Source organism: Diprion similis, chromosome 13 (genome assembly GCF_021155765.1).
Source record: "Diprion similis isolate iyDipSimi1 chromosome 13, iyDipSimi1.1, whole genome shotgun sequence".
In the NCBI taxonomy this organism is placed as follows: Eukaryota; Metazoa; Arthropoda; class Insecta; order Hymenoptera; family Diprionidae; genus Diprion; species Diprion similis.
Window position 1 is genome coordinate 2799125 of NC_060117.1, and position 16126 is coordinate 2815250.

General features: G+C 38.4%; 1 protein-coding gene across 1 annotated transcript in view; it reads right to left on the minus strand.

The window, feature by feature from the left end:
* LOC124414057 (hemicentin-1-like) overlaps positions 1–16126 on the minus strand; it is an 87343-nt gene that overhangs the window by 4767 nt on the left and 66450 nt on the right. Inside the window, exons 6-9 of the mRNA XM_046894932.1 lie at positions 15780–16055; positions 14483–14642; positions 10123–10457; positions 9378–9744 (exon numbers count right to left, since the gene is read on the minus strand). Of these exons, the coding sequence (XP_046750888.1) occupies positions 9378–9744; positions 10123–10457; positions 14483–14642; positions 15780–16055 (1138 nt within the window). The remainder of the gene's footprint in view (positions 1–9377; positions 9745–10122; positions 10458–14482; positions 14643–15779; positions 16056–16126) is intronic.

A 16126-nucleotide genomic window follows, 5' to 3' on the forward strand; every position in this document is an offset into this window, starting at 1 on the left:
TTTCTACTTGTTGTTTGTGTGTGTGTGTGTGTTTTTTTTTTTTCGCAATAGTGTATATTGTTTTCGAATTTTCGCATCGATATTTTAACTTTTTCGAGTTCTTTAAGAGTTTTCGAGATTCGTCAATCGTAATAATCATTCATTCCTTATTTTTTTTAGTCGTTTTTGCTTCACCGGTGTTTCCTCAGCCTCTCCGAAAGTATCCTTTTCACCCACAGAAGGAAGAGGGATTTATATGTATATGTATGTGCATATGTATACTGTATATATATATATATATATACACATAAACCATCAAAATAAGGAATACAGCATTAACGGAGCTCGGGCAAAAGTTACGAGTCAATTCCCGTCCCGAATTCAAGGGAATAAATTTGCAAACGCCCGAAAGTCCCGCGGACCTAAAAGCCAGTCGAAATTCTCGCCCCACTCTCTCTCTGTACATATATATATATATATAAATGTGTATATATTATTCTTCTCACTCTCTGGGCCATTATTTGCGTCGCATAAAAATGTAACGAGCTATTATCGTGCGCCCAACGTTACACGAAAGGAGAATGAAGGCGCGGTTAAAGAGCAGGGTGCTAATGCCTGGAAAAATCAAGGCGATGTTGGCCGCAACTCGAGTTGACTGTGAGCAAAGGGTAAAGGGGTGGAGAAGAAGAAAAAAGAAAGAAAACGAAAAATCTGCCACAAGAAATAAGAAAGAATTAATGAATTGTTACTCTTTTCACGGTTTCTTCATTCCTTTAACCTGTTTCTTCTTTATACCTTTATTTTTTTTCTTTCCTTCACCCCGCTCATCCCCCCCCCCCTCTTTTTTTTTTTACAAAATCCCACTCTTCCCCTCTCGGTGCGTGTTATAATACGAATATACTATACTATATGTATATATACAGTATAAGCCATGTCGCAAGGTGCTTTGATGTTCTATTGTTCGAAAGGAATTTCATTTAAACATCTCGGCAGCAACGAACAAACGAGAACAGAGACACAAAGTATCGCCCTCTGGTTTGCATATTTGTTATACTATATTTATATTCTATATATTGTATATATATATTAATGTAAAGGTTGTATAAAATATATTTACGATACACGTGCCGAAAGACGAAACTCTTTTTTTCATCCCCCCGCCATCCCACCCCTCCCGTTCGCATCCACCCCTTCAACACATCGAAGTCTAAGAATTTTCTTTTGTGTCGTTCTTGATACTTTTAACATTTTTTTCCCTTTCATCTTGAATATTTTCACGTTCACTTTGCTGCTTTTTTTTCAATCGGTTTTCATATGCGTATGAAATTTCGAGATTTTCGGGTTATATTGGAAATGTGCTTTTTTTTTTTTTCCACAAGGAGGAAGGAACGTAATTTTGTGAGAGAATGTTTTTTTTTTTTTTTTTTTTCTCATGACCGTATTTTCATGATTCATCAAATTTCAAGCACGCTCAATTTTTTTCTAATTAAAATTTAATCAATCGACGAAATGTGTCGATTTTAAAATTCTCGAAATTCAATTCGTGGTTCATCGAATTATGTAAAATAACAATTTCGAATATCAAAATGCAGCAAACAATTCGTATCGGACAGTGAATAAATCATTCAAGACCAAAAAAAAAAAGTGATCAGAACACACGTCATGATTATGAATTTGGCTTATACTGCGGTGCGGAGTGAAAAAATTTAATAAAAAAGAGAGTAAAAAAAAAAAAAAAAAAAAAGAAATCACACACACGCGGAATGAAAAATAGCCATCGGAACCTCAACTCTTGATCAGCGTTTTTAGGTGAAAACTTGAAACTTCGGTATTTGAAACGAAACAAAAAATATGGATAAAAACCGAGCAAAGAAAAAAAAAAAAAAAAAAAAAAAAAATGTAAAAAGAAAAACTTTCGCTTGACATTCGACACTCGGTATTTGCTGGCTGTTACTGCTTTTATGGTATGTATCCAGCATCTGCCTGTCTGTGCCTTTTGTTTACTTCTCTCTTTCGCATTCCATTGTACAGCATTCGTTTTTCTTCAAATGCCTGTATTATTATCACGATATTTAAACGTCGACATTGCTCGTGTAAATAAAATATTAAACGAGGAGTTTAAGGATCTTTGCTAATTGTGGGGGCAATATACGATAATGAATAAATTTCTACGTATAACGATATCGACGAGGGAGATTCACTCCTGAAATCCTCGTACGAAATCGGTTGAAATCAGAATGAAATGAGATAAAGAAATTGCTTTGAAATCGTATGAAATATCACAAGAAATCAGATGAAGTGATCCAGAATCGTAAAAAATTGCTGTGAAATCAATTAAAAGAACACAGGAAATTCATATCCGATACCAGATACCAGATGAAATCATCTAAAATTATATTTAAAATCATGTGAAATCATTCAATGTCACGAAATCGTGAAATCACGTGTACGATAAGCGTTTGAGTGGGATATTGATGTCCACATGTGATAGGAGAAAATTAATTCTTCCTCTAATTGGATGTATTGAATTTTTTTACGTCTCTACTGTCTCTCGTTCACAGCTTTCATCTGTAATTATTAATTCTTTCCTTTTTCCTCGCTTGATAGTTTCATTAATATTGTTCTTATTTTTTCTTTTAATTTTTTTCTTTATTCCTCTTTCCAGATGGTCTGCAACTGTAATTGCCAGTGTAATAAAATTAGTCGGCACGCGTGTTCTCATCTGGGACTAGAAAAAACGCTTGATTTGCGTCTAGCGTGTGTATGTGTGTGTGTGTGTGTTTAATAATTAAAAACGCTTATTTCATGATACATTAAAGTTCGCTGTAAATTGAGCTTTCCAAGAATCCACATCACTGTTATTAATATCACGTTTATCACGAGGCTCGGCGTTACGTCCCTCGCTTTGTAAGTATCATTCACTCGCCTGCAAGCTAATTGCACGCATTAAATAACATTAATATATAAAAGCACGTAGCTTTGTGCTTAATACGCGAAATAATTTTCTACATGCAGTCTCTAATCGAATGCGACGCGATTAATTTTTTTTTTTTCACAGTCCTTTGAAAAAATTATCGCATCAAGCTTTCAGTTTTACGCCAAAATTTTCTACAAGTTTTTAATCAATTCCCATTTTTCATTCACAGTTTATTCTCTCATTTTTTCCAGATTTATTTGCAATAGAAATTTCCCAATGTTATATTATTTATTTATTTTTTTTTCACTTCGGCAAACAATAAGCTCGCTTTATTTATTTTAGTATATTCTCAAGTTTTTTTTTTTTTTTTTTATAACAAAAAAGAAGTAGTTTTTCTGATCAAGTGTTCGTTTTGAATTGATTGGAGTTCGTTTTTTGATGGTGGAAAATCGGTGAAACTAAAGTAAAAAAAAAAAAAGAAAAAAGAAAAAACCAGACAGCGCCAATTATTTGTAAAGATGGATAACCGCTGTCGAATATTTTGAGCGGCCAAAGTCCGTGAGTTATTTCACAACATTGAGTGATCGATTTCTCAATTACGTGTAAAAAAAAATTTATATCGTCTACGAAATTGATTAATCATATTCAATTACACGTCATTTGTTTAATTGGATCGATTAAACGGTGTACGTGTACAAAATTATAATCGTAAAAGTTTTGATGTAAAGTAATAAATAGAATGTAACCGAGTTTCGTGTCAGACTCAAAAAAAGCAAGTCGAAATATCGCTGGCCAGAAAAAACGATAAATTTTTTTTTTTTTTTTTCAATCTGTAACACCTTAGAACAAAAAATTTATAAACAATACGAAAATTGACTGAATTCCCGAACGAATTTCGATCTCCTATGATAGAATTTGAAAAGCGTATCGATATATTCCACGTCAGTGATGCGGTAAATAATTTATAAACAAAGTTCTAACTGCGTTTTGTTGCAGAGACGTGGACGGTTTGTCAAACACTGCACAGAGCGTAAACGTGATACGGACATAAATAATGACGGAATATCGACGTTTCAGAAGTAGAAATATTTTTGAAAATAAGCAAACAATCGAAACGTAATCTTCACTCTTTGTGTTTATTTATTTCACTTCCGTTTCCTGTGTTTATAAAAAAAAAAAAATCAGGGAAGATTAGATTGTTTGAAAACATATATATGCAGCGTCGTCCAATGTCATAATTGTTAGATTATTATAAATTCGATTTATTTTGAACGATTTTTAAAAGCGGTCGACGAGTTAGAAGAATAGGAAGAAAAAAAAAAATACATTAGATTTTTTTTTGTTACCATCCAATAATTTTATTGTTGCGTGCGTTTTTTTTTTTCCTTTCTTATTTCTTCTTTAATTCATAACCATTGTTGGGATTAAATTCATTTATCTTGTAAAAAAAAAAAAAAAAAAGAATTGAATTAATTCAAGGGATCTACGATACCCTCAGACCTGTACATAAATTATAAATATATAGACATTATACGTCATGCCTAGTGCGGGTATTTTAATTTCCAACAAATTACTTTCGCCCAAGTGATATTTGATCAACTTTCACAAGGTTTCAGATAATTCAAATATTCCGTATGATGTACCTATGTATGTACGGATAATATCCTCATTTTTAAGAAATTTTATAAAAATTATTCATGTCAAATTTTCCCACGCCGAGACGAAATAGAAAGAGACAAAGAAAGGGAAATGAAATGAAATAAGAGAATACTAAAGAATCGATAATGAATCGAAGCGATCCACGAGGATAAAAGAGAAAAGCATAAATCCTTTCGACTCCTGATTAAAAAAAAAAAAAAAAAAACTCGAAACTTCTATTGAGGATAGAATATTTTCCTTGCCTTTTTCACTTTTCTTCTTCCCTTATATGTATATCGATTGATTTCCAAGCATGTTTTACACGCACAGACACACACACCTTTAAAGCTCAGTAGCATCGCCCTTTCAGCTCGCGAAGGTAGTTAAGCTAATTAATACGCGGAAAAGTAAAATTGACGATCAGTGTTCGGGCGACAGGCGCAAAACGACACCCGATAATTAATCGTAAGGCGCGTATTATTACTTGCCGCGTCGCTTTTCCACCCCTCCACCCCTCCTTCTTCCACTCCAACAATTTTGCTTCAACAACACCACCTGGTTGACAAATTAAAACGTGCGCACCACCTAGTCGCCATACTTAAGCCCTCGGTATATATTATATATATATAAGGTCGTATATATATATAAGGTATAAGGTATAAGGTACGAAGCCCCTCTTAAATATTAATTTCCCATCCAAAGTAGGTATTACAAAGGTATAATTATACACTGTCTGCGATATTGTTACCCTCAAATTTATATATCTCAATTAAATGCCAAAGTTTTTATACATTCTTAAAGAGAAGGAAGAAGAAAATTTATAATCATTAATTACAAATATCGATATAACATTATTGCCGTCAGTTTCGGGAGAGAAAATATTCTGGCGCGATTAAGGGGTTGTTCTGCTCTAGAGGTCTAAATTTTAGGCATTTTTTTTAAGTAAGATAAAAAAGGAATAAAAAACATTTTTACCATTCATTTTTTTTACAACACCTTTAATGATGTTTCAAGTGTACAAGAAAAATAAAATAAATATACAAAAAGTTACAGGGTGGTAAAGTGGTGGCTACAAACCTAAAAAAAAAAAAAAAAAATATGCATTCTCATCTACATGTTTTTGACTCTTGCAGTGTTCCGAAAGATGAAATTCAAAGACATTCGTTATTCGTAAAGACGTTTCAATAATCCGGAGCACGTTGAAACAAAAAAAAAAATTTTTTTATCACAAAATGCCGACGATTTGAAAAAAAAAATTATCTTCTACCTACGTTTTTTGACCTTTCCGAGGTTTTTAAGAACAGTGACAATATTTTTTTTAATCTGTGCTTCCAACCATAGAGGGATATACAAAGAACATTTCCAACAAATTTCAAGTAAATCGATCCATCAGTTTCGAGAAAAACGCGCTCAAAGATTCGTCCCAGCCGGACCATTTAAGATAGCGCGTGACAAAAATAATTGTGACACCGAAAATAATTTGATTTTCCAAAAATCGTCTCAGAAGCTTATTCTTGAGGATCTTAATTTTGAAAATATGGATAAAAAAAATCGATTTTTTGAAAATTTCAACACCCTCTTAAGCAATTCCCAATCTTATTCGACGAATGCCAATCACGCTCGATAAGTTCCGCAGAAAGTAACGCAACTATTCCAACGCTCGTGTGTGGACGGCTTTACGATGCAATTCTCACAAAATTGACTTCTGGTTTCCAAGAAATTGAACCAATTTACAGAGAGAAATACGAAGTCCGATCCAAAGGTTTCATTCCAGCTCGATGCCTTAGACGTCTGGGAAGCTCGAAAATTGACATTAAAACGAGCAAGAAAACTTAACTGACTAGACCAATTTTCCTATTCGCGAAAAACTCGGAAACGTTCTGGCAGATTTGGCTCAAAATTCAGACAATTTTGACTAAATATCGTCTAAATGAGTCACATTTTTAGGAAGAATGATTTGACCAATTTGGTAAGCTGTGAGCCAAGGAAGACCGTTTTGATTGACACTAAAAATATGAGAATCTGTTGATTCGTTCTGGAGAAGTGAACGAAGCTACAAAACGTGGTTGAAAGTTTTTCCTCAATTTTTCCTGATTGTATTACTCGAGGTATATGAATGCAGACTCTTGTGCCATAGACTGGTAAATAGTGTCGCCTGAGTCAATATCGCAATCAGTCGATTAACCGCAAGAGAAGTAGAGGGAGGTAGAGAGAGAGAGAGGGTGGGAGAAACGGGGGCTGACTCAGAGTTTGTTGGTCGATACCAAAGGGTCTGCAACTCGGTATAACCGCAGCAGCTGCAGTAGGAGCAGAAACCAGCTGCACCACTAACGGCACAATCAACGAAACAAATTACTGTCAATCAGCAAAAAGTTTCCCCCCGAGCAAATGTAGGTGTGTGGGTCGATAGCCGTGCACAGAGGGGGTCGTTACAGGAACACCGTTTCTGGAATTGGTTGGTAATCAACGGACGCGTGGCGTGACTTCGAATCTCTGTGTAGCAAAATCGCCGATCAATTATCCCCTTGCTTTAAATTATCGTGTAAACCCATTGCTGCTGCGATGTGGAAGGAGAATATTTGCATACACGCTTTTTCAAGGGTAAAAAAAATTTGCGACGAACGCTTCTGACGCTTCAGGGATCGCCGGATTATTCGTAGAGGTGGAAGAAGACTTCTGTTAAGCACTTTAGGGGATTTCGTTTTAACGTATTGAAGTTAAGGTGAAAAGATAAATAAATAATAATCAGGCTAATACAGACTTCACTGAACTTTGAGTGATTTCTTCAAAAATACTGATAAAAGACAGAGACTTCGAATCACTTAAAACAACTTCAAGCCTGTCCGGTGGAAGAAGAAACAAACGACCCGAAGAAAGTTTGTGGACCTACCGATGTATATTAGGGTGTCGCAAAAAAACCGACTGTTTCTTTTTTTTTTGAGTCTCGTGTGACAAAATGTTAGTTTTTGGTGTTTTAAGAACCCACTCCAAAGGACAGTTCAAAAAAAAATTTTTAAGAGGTCACTCCACCATTTTTAAAACGTCGGAAATCGTCAAAAATCGATTTGTTTTTTCTCGTTACGGTATAATTTTATAGACAAAAAAAAAAATAAGTTTCCGAAAGTTTCACTTCAAAATTTGAATTTTGAAAGGTCGCTCATAATTTTTTTTCAATTTTTTGCTGCGTTTCTTTAGATCTTTTCGAGCGCCCTTTTAATATTCATATTAAAATTTCATACATTTTTTTTCTTTAATTTAGTAAGAAAGAATCGATAACAATACACCACAACATGAATTAAAAATCAAACAAAATACTGAAAACATAATTTTTTTGATTTAATTTTTTGACGATTTTTGACATTTAAAAAAATTTTGAGCGACCTTTGAAATTTTTTTTTTTCAGCTGTCCTTTGGAGTAGGCTCTTAAAACATCAAAAACTAACATTTTGTCACACGAGACGCAAAAAAAAAAAGAAAGTCGGTTTTTTTGCGCCACCCTAATATATACACTATAATACTATTTCACGTCAAAAGACTAAACCATTCGAACTTCATTATGTTTGACCTTGATTTAAGGAAGCATTCGTTACCTATAATTTTCCCTCCTTCATCCCCGTGTTTGGATCGCATGGTAAAGTGACAATATTGGAGCTGAATATCGAGAAAAGCTGGGTTGCACGAAGTCCAATCGTCTTATTGGGAATCCTGTTCAATAAAGCGACAGTCCAATTGGTGACAGGGAAAAAGTAGAAGCGAATCAAAGGATCAAGTTTGGCAGGCTGGTCAGGACATCCGGATCCGGATACGCGGCTAGAGCGGCTGGTCAAGGGAAAAGGAGAAGCGAGGGTGGGAGGGAGGGAGGGAGGAAGGGAAGGAGGGAGTCGACGTAATGGACTCCCGCATCCCTAACTGTGTAATGGAAAGTCATTGGTAACATACGGTCGTCGGGTCAACACTGGGTTAATTCAGTTTACCCTCGATTTCGCGAGCACCGAGCTGCTGCGACTGCAGCCCTAGTATAGCCACTGGCTGATGCCCACCCCCTCTGCCGCCCCGAAAACAAACCGACTGCAAATATCGATTCCCGCAGTCAAACTGCATCCATATTGAAATTTAGTGGAGGTAGTCCGCGCTGATTGTGAGTTAGAGATTGGCCCTCAAATTCAGGATTTCGTTGGAATATGCGAAGGTTCTTTCATCCTTCGAAAGAAAAAGGCCTAGATTTTTCCGCCAAGATTTTAACTTATTTTTAGGGTTGATAGGCAGTTTCGTGCTATCTTTACCCGGTCTTGTCGAATGTATCACTTGTATCGGGTCATGCTGCGAGTCTATTCAATCACTAAATTAGTCTGGGAGTTTTAATAGGGATTACTTAACACTCGATTGTTCGCAAAGCACTTCGCTAATTTCTTGTCACACCTTCGTTTGCGTATAATGGATGTGGCCACGAATGTACACTGCTTCGACGTACTATTTTCATGTTTCATGACATCAGGAACAAGCAAAAAACCAGAGACTTTCAGAGACTCAATTAGCTCTAAAACAACCGAAAATGGAGATTTGATACTATCAGAATGTACTCGGGTGATGTTGAGATCTTCCGAAATCCAAAAAACAAGTTGAACGATTCTTTCGATTAGTAATCAAGTGAATCAAAGTCCTAGGCAAGTACGATTGCCATCTTATAGTTTTTTAACGACCTGATCACGATCGAATTTCAGCACCTAAGTTAGTTCAGAAAATTATAAGACTGCATCTATAATCTACATCAAATGCATTTCAGCATCGAGACAAAGACTCGATTCCCACGAATGTTTTTCAGATAAGACAAAACATGACTCACCAGTGGTGTACATGGCGACCCCTTTCAATGTGACAGGTTCCAAAATCGTGGCCTCGCTTCTGCCCTTGGCGTTGACCGCGTAGAGAAAAATGCGGTAGCTTCGTCCAGCGGTGAGTCCCGCGACCTCAAAAATGGGCCCGTGAGATCCAGCAGGCACGGTTTTGTTCCTGACGATCCACGCTTCGTCTTCTTCCCCGACAACGTCGATCTGGTATGCCTGGATGGGAAGACCCCCGTCGTAACCTTCGTTACACTTAACCGCCAAACCGGAACCCGACTTTGGTCCCAAATCCTCGAACTCCAGAGGCGCCGATAACTCGTTGGCCGTACAATTGTGCAAAGGATACGGTCGCCCTGCTGCTATCACCTGAAATATTCACAAGAATCACCCACGTGGAGGTCAGAAATCGTTTGAAAGAAACACAAGATTCGGAAAAACCAGCCAAAGTGGATAAACGTTGGTTTCTATTTTATTTACCAAAAATTATAATATTTGCTTAGGGTGTTTGAAATGAAGCTTGAAACAGACTGTCTCTACAGTTGGACAGTACTTTAGTTGACTTTGTTTGTTTTTGTCAAGTTAGAATCTTTATTTGAGAAACTGTTCGATCATAATTTCATGGACAGAACGAGTCTAAAAAGTCAAGAAAATTTTTCCTTGCCTTGAGCTCAAAAAGAATTGTATAATGGTACGACCAATAGACAGTTTCATGTCAAAATCGTCACCTCTTGATATTTGACGTACCTGAAACCGGCAGGGAGTGCGCTGCTTTCCGACCTGATTGCTAGCCCAACAAGCGAGCATCCCATAGTCGAGTTCAGTTGACGGAGTGTAGTTAAGACGTGGTCCATGAAAGCGCTGATACTCCCTAAGGCTCTCAGCAATCGATGGAGTTCCCGGAGGCTGGACGTTGACGTGTTTGGGCTGAGCAACCTCGACGAGTTCACCAGAGTTGTTGAAAGTCCAATGGAAGGTCAACGGCGGTGGTCGACTCTCGACATTGCAGACCAGCGACACTGTCTCCTGCTTCAAAGCTCCAACGACGTTTTCAGCCTTACCTTCTTTGCATATTGGGGCAACTGAGAACAGACCAAGAAGAAGAAAAAAAAAAACGTTTGAAAACTCCTTCCGGGAATATCCTGGTATGGTTCCAGGGGTGGATCGTTTGAAAGAGACCTTGTATTCTACCCTGGGATTCAAGTATTCAAAGGTGTTACAGGGATCTGAGAGAGCCTTCTATGAGGTTGGATTTGATACGTGTAAGTCGTTCTGGGACGATGGTCCTCGTGGGGTTTTACGAACATCAATGGACTCGATGATATCTGAATAAATGGTCTCACGGCGTCCGTCACCTGGATTCGAAGTACGATTAACGTGAGGATTTTGAATTTTGTATTTTGTTACACTGTTCCGCGAAACGCGAGATGCGGGGTGAACGATAAAAGAGAAACGGGTAGTCAGAGGAGGTGGAAAAAGAATTCTCGTGTCCTGGGTGATATTCAAATTCTACACTCGAGCGGTGCGGTGTCTCGGAGAAAAGTCTTTGCAGTGTTCAGGGAGCAGGATCGTCTTTTTCCTCCTTTCACGTCTTGAACCACCAGCTCGTGGACCTCAGGCGTAGCCCATAACAGTATAAATAAGAGAAAGAACAATAAACACAAAGGGGGGAAGAAGCGGAAAGGAGAGAGGGAGAGAGAGAAGAAGAAGGGAGCAAGACTCAGAGGAAAAGGTATGAATATATTTTCTCTTTCTTTCAAGGAAACTGAGATGCGATTATGGTCGGTCTCCCGAGGCATTTCTATGTCTTGTTTACTCGACGGCTGTATGTCGACGGCAACGACGACGAAGACCTCGAGTCTCCTGGAACGACAACGAAGACGACGACGACGAGGTTTTTTTGGCTCGGTACATAGCGTCAACAACCTCGTGGGGAAATCGAACCGACAATAAAAATGCAAAATGAATAACCAAGTGTCACGGGAGCTAGAAAGCGAAGGTTTTTCTTCTGCCAGACATGCACGATTGGTAAAGTTTTCAATATTCGGTTTCAACACTCGGATCCCTCCTCTCTCAGCCAAACTGCCAACGAAATTGGTCTGATCGTTTTAATCCAATCCAGAAAACAAATCCCCACTGTGAATCAAATGTACGTAGCAAAATGGATACGAAACCCGGACCAGAAAATGAATGAATATGATGATGATCAAGCGGCAAAACGGGGCCGACGGAACCGCTTCCAGAGGCTAATGGGATGTTTTAATTAACAAGCTCGGGATTGGCTAACAAACAGTTTTGGGTACGTAGGTACCTCCGCATGATACCAATGCGGACTGGTTTAACATACAACATGTACCAACAAACTGAAAGCAAATGGTTCAGTAACGCTGTAATTCATTACTGGAAAGCAACAGCGGTAGAGGAATTGCAGTATCTACCCTTGGCCAGCCAATACGGCAAAGCTTGGCTGATGGTTTGCTGTACTGTCATGCAGAGGGAGTGGAAAATAACGAATTACGCGGTTAAACCGGAAGCTCTTGCTGTTCACGCATCATTGCAGGATAATGGTTGGGGTTTGAACCAACGCTAGCAGGCACGCGTCGATGATTGCGATTCGAACAACCGCAGCACAGCATCCCATCATCCATTCATTTGTTCGTTCGATCATTCAAAAACAAAATGGCATTCAATCTCGGAGTTTCATATTAAGGTGCTTATAAATAGACGTATTGTACACCTCGAAAACGCAGGGATGCAAAACTCGTATATCGCTTAAGCGATCAGAGTGAAACTTTGGCAGTTAATGCCTTATTTTGGCAAAAAGTGGAGCGTCTTTTTACTTTTTCAAAATTTGGAAAAAAGTTTTACAGATTGATTACCATCCACAGAAATTTACCAAATTTTCACAGTTACATGGAATGGATCGAACTATCCGGTATGATGCCACTCGGCGGTGATGAAACACACATTTTGAGCCTAGTTCCATGAGATTTGATGGTGAAATGACGAAATGGCAGCTGATCTGGTTTTCGCTTACGAAGAACACCGAAATCTGATTTTGGCGACATTTGTTACCGACATTACGCGCATGCTGGTAATGTATGCGTGTAATGTCGGTAAAAAATTACCGACAGGCGTGAAAGATCGGTAAAAAGTGTCGTCAAAATGAAATTTTGGTGTTCTTCGTAATCGGAAACCAGATCAGCTACCATTTCGTCATTTCATCATCAAATCTCATGGAACTGAGCTCAAAATGTGTGTTTCATCACCACCAAGTGGCATCATACCGGATAGTTCGATCCATTCCGTGCAACTGTGAAAATTTGGCGAACTTCTGTGGGTGGTCACCAATCTGTAAATTTTTTTTCCAAATTTGGAAAAAGTAAAAAGACGCTCCACTTTTTGCCAAAATAAGGCATTAACTGCCCAAGTTTCACACTGATCGCTTGTGCGGTATAGGAGTTTTGCATCCCCGCGTTTTCGAGGTGTGCAACGGGTCTTTATAAGCACCTTAAGGTATAAAACAGAAAAAAATGAAAATGTGAAACGTGTAGATACGACAAACAATCCAGCATTTCGACCCATGGAACTGATGGAATTGAACATATTGTGATCTAATTTAAACGTCGATGGTCTGGAACGTTAACCTTTCCCCTTTTTTCGAAGTGCTTCCAACCAGAACCCAGCGAATGACAATCGCTCCTTATTTTCCACAACAGCATTTTCCAGTCGACGGTGAAAAATGAGAAGCAATGGCGGCACGCGCTGACAATTTGACGGATAAACCCTGCACGGTTTGGCGTCAGTTTCCACCTGCATTTCCAGGTACAATGTAGTAGGCATGCAGGGTTGTCTTATTCGAGGTGAGCTGACCCGCCACCCTTGCCTGCAAGCTCTGCGTCCTCGAGCATGAATATTCAGTCTGCGCTTTACATACGCTGAATATGTATCCTCCAGGGTCCTTCCTCTCTCCCTCTTAGGTTATTTACAAGATGCAGATATACGCGGAGCGTAGCGACGGGCACATTGCGGAACAGCCGCATCCTAAGCGACGACGCGCTGTGTAACGCCGTGCGTTCCCAGGTGGAACAACCCAAAGCCACCCTTTCGAACTGCGTCCTATATCTGCCAAAATCCGTCGCGAGACGATGTGCCGCGATATTTTCCAATTTCGATGATGTTTTTTCACGCGCAAAATAACATTTCTCTGAAATCTGATGATGATTCTCCATCGTTTCAAGAAGTTTTTAGACATTGAAAACGAGCTTTGATATAATTTGGAACGTACCGTTGGGACGGAGGTTCCTATTATAGGACGCTATTTTGTTTATCACAACCAATTATAAACATGCTCTGTATACTCGTGAAGTGAAAAGTGATTTTCAGCCACTTTTGAATCGTTTCAAGAATTTCTGAGTTTTTCTTGAGAACCGTTCTGAATTATTTTTAGTGACTTTGAGTAATATTCCATCCGTTGAAAGTTGTCTTTAACCAATTTTACTCACATGGAAGTTTTTTTTCAGTCGTTCCGATACGTTTCCGTTACCCTTGAAAAAATTTTCAGTAGCATCCAGTAACTTGACAGATATTTTGACTCAATTTAAATTTAGTATCGATAAGAATTAATATATTCTTTCAAAAATAAAACGATGTAAAAATTTTGCAAGTTTTCTAAAAAGAGGCCAAAAAAATAAAATACATCATTCGTGACTTGAATAACCTTTTTTTTTCTCAAAATTCGACATGACAGCTTGGAAACAGTATTTCAAAATCGCTTCAATCGTAGGGGTAGTTATTTTCAAAAAAATTTCTCTCCACTTTTTTTCGCCTTCATTTCCTCATCGTATTAAAGTATGAATATACCGAGTAAGCAGCTTCTGCTAGCTACTCGTCACGTGGTTCACCACCTCTGCGTTTTTCCGGGTCGAGCATAGGATGAGTGACACGAGGGACAAGATAAAACGCAAAACCTGGAGGGAACACTTTTCGCCCGCAGCTTTTTCGCGAAGCCTGAATCGCAACGAAGAGAGATAGGCGAGGCGAGGCGAGGCGAGGCGAGGCGAGGCGGGGTGACGTGTTACAGGCACATCATTTTTTATTTACTCACACATTATCTGAAGAGGTACAGAGTTGCTGGCAGTCTTTCCCTCGCTGTTAGCAGCCAGGCAGGTGTACTCGCCTGCGGAACTCCGTGTAAGCCCTTGAAGTACCAGAGAGTAGTCGCTTAGCACCACGCCGGCCGTCACGTTATTCTTCATCTCTTTACCCTGCGACGAGTTTGCGAGCCGAGAACAGAACGAATGAAATGAATAAATTGAACAAGAAAGGACCAGAAGAATTATACGTAAGTGCGAAATTTTATTTTGCAATTCAATTTTACGAGGGTTTTAACGTTTCTTAAACCAACCGCTGGACCAAAAGTCGTTCGAATTCACTCAAAGTTGGTATATACATATACTTTATACGGAGGTGAATTATCTTGACACATTTGATGATTGTATTTGATTGTTAAGCTACTCGAAGTTTCGAGTAAAGTCAATTCAAGTCATTCCATGTTTTCAATACATTTGAAATTCATTCGGAAGTAAGGATTAAGTCGGTGTAAGTGACAGTAATTCATCTGATTTCACTTGAAATTTTTTTAATTGACTGGTATTCCCGTGAAGTCACTCGTAGTTGGTTTAAATCAAGTGAAAATATCTTTAGTCGCTTGATTTCTGCACATGGTTATGCAAATTAATCTAAATTCGTGCGATCAATGCACGCGAAGTTGTGAAGGAAAGTAAATTCGAGTGATTTCAAGTTTTCATGTCATTCAAAATTCACCCAAAGTCATGATCAAATCACTCAAAGTTATTTTAAATCAAGTTGAATTATCTCAAATCAATTGATAACTGCACTTCATTACCGGACTAAAATTTCACATCGAGATAAAGATACTCGAAGTCACGACAGAAATGGATTCAAGTGATTCCAAGTCACTTGACCTCACTTAAAGACATTTAAAATTGCTTAAAAGCCACGACCGAGTAACTTGAGGTGCCTAAAACTTATTCGATTTCGCTGAAAGTCTCCGTGAAATGTAAGAAGAGATTTAAATGTACCTGAATTATTATTCAGTTCGGAACTTCACTTGATCAAGTCTTGAAATCACATTGTTGAAAAAATCTCAGCAGATCCACCTTATATTTGTTTTATTTGTTACATTTCTGTCAGTGATTATGAGACAAATTTTCCTGAATTTGATATGTAACATTCCATTTTTTTTTTCACTTAGTAATACATTAAAAAATGGTTAAATCGACCCAAAAAATTTTATTTGACTTGCTGAGAAGTCTCGCGCTCGACGGGAGGATTTTGGTCCCTCGTGACGTCAACTAATCGTAAGCTTGATTGATACTCACGTCCTTGAACCAGGCGAGCTTGTACTCCTTCGGATTGGCCCTGACCTTGCACTCAAAGTACACATCGTCACCCTCCTTGATGTCGTCAGGATTCAGAGTTGATCCCATGCGCAGAGTTACTACAGGCTGATACTGAACGTCAAGTCGCCATTTGTCCTCCTTCACGCTATCCGGTATCACTGGATTCTCTGCTCGACATGTCAGGTATTTACCGTCGTCGTCGATCGTCGGGACGAAGCTCAGAATGCTCAGACTCTGGTTATTCTCCGCGGAATACTGAGCAGAAGGAAAAGGAATCAGTCGTCCCGCAGTAGCGAGTTCGAATATACGAGTCAATTTTTTTCACA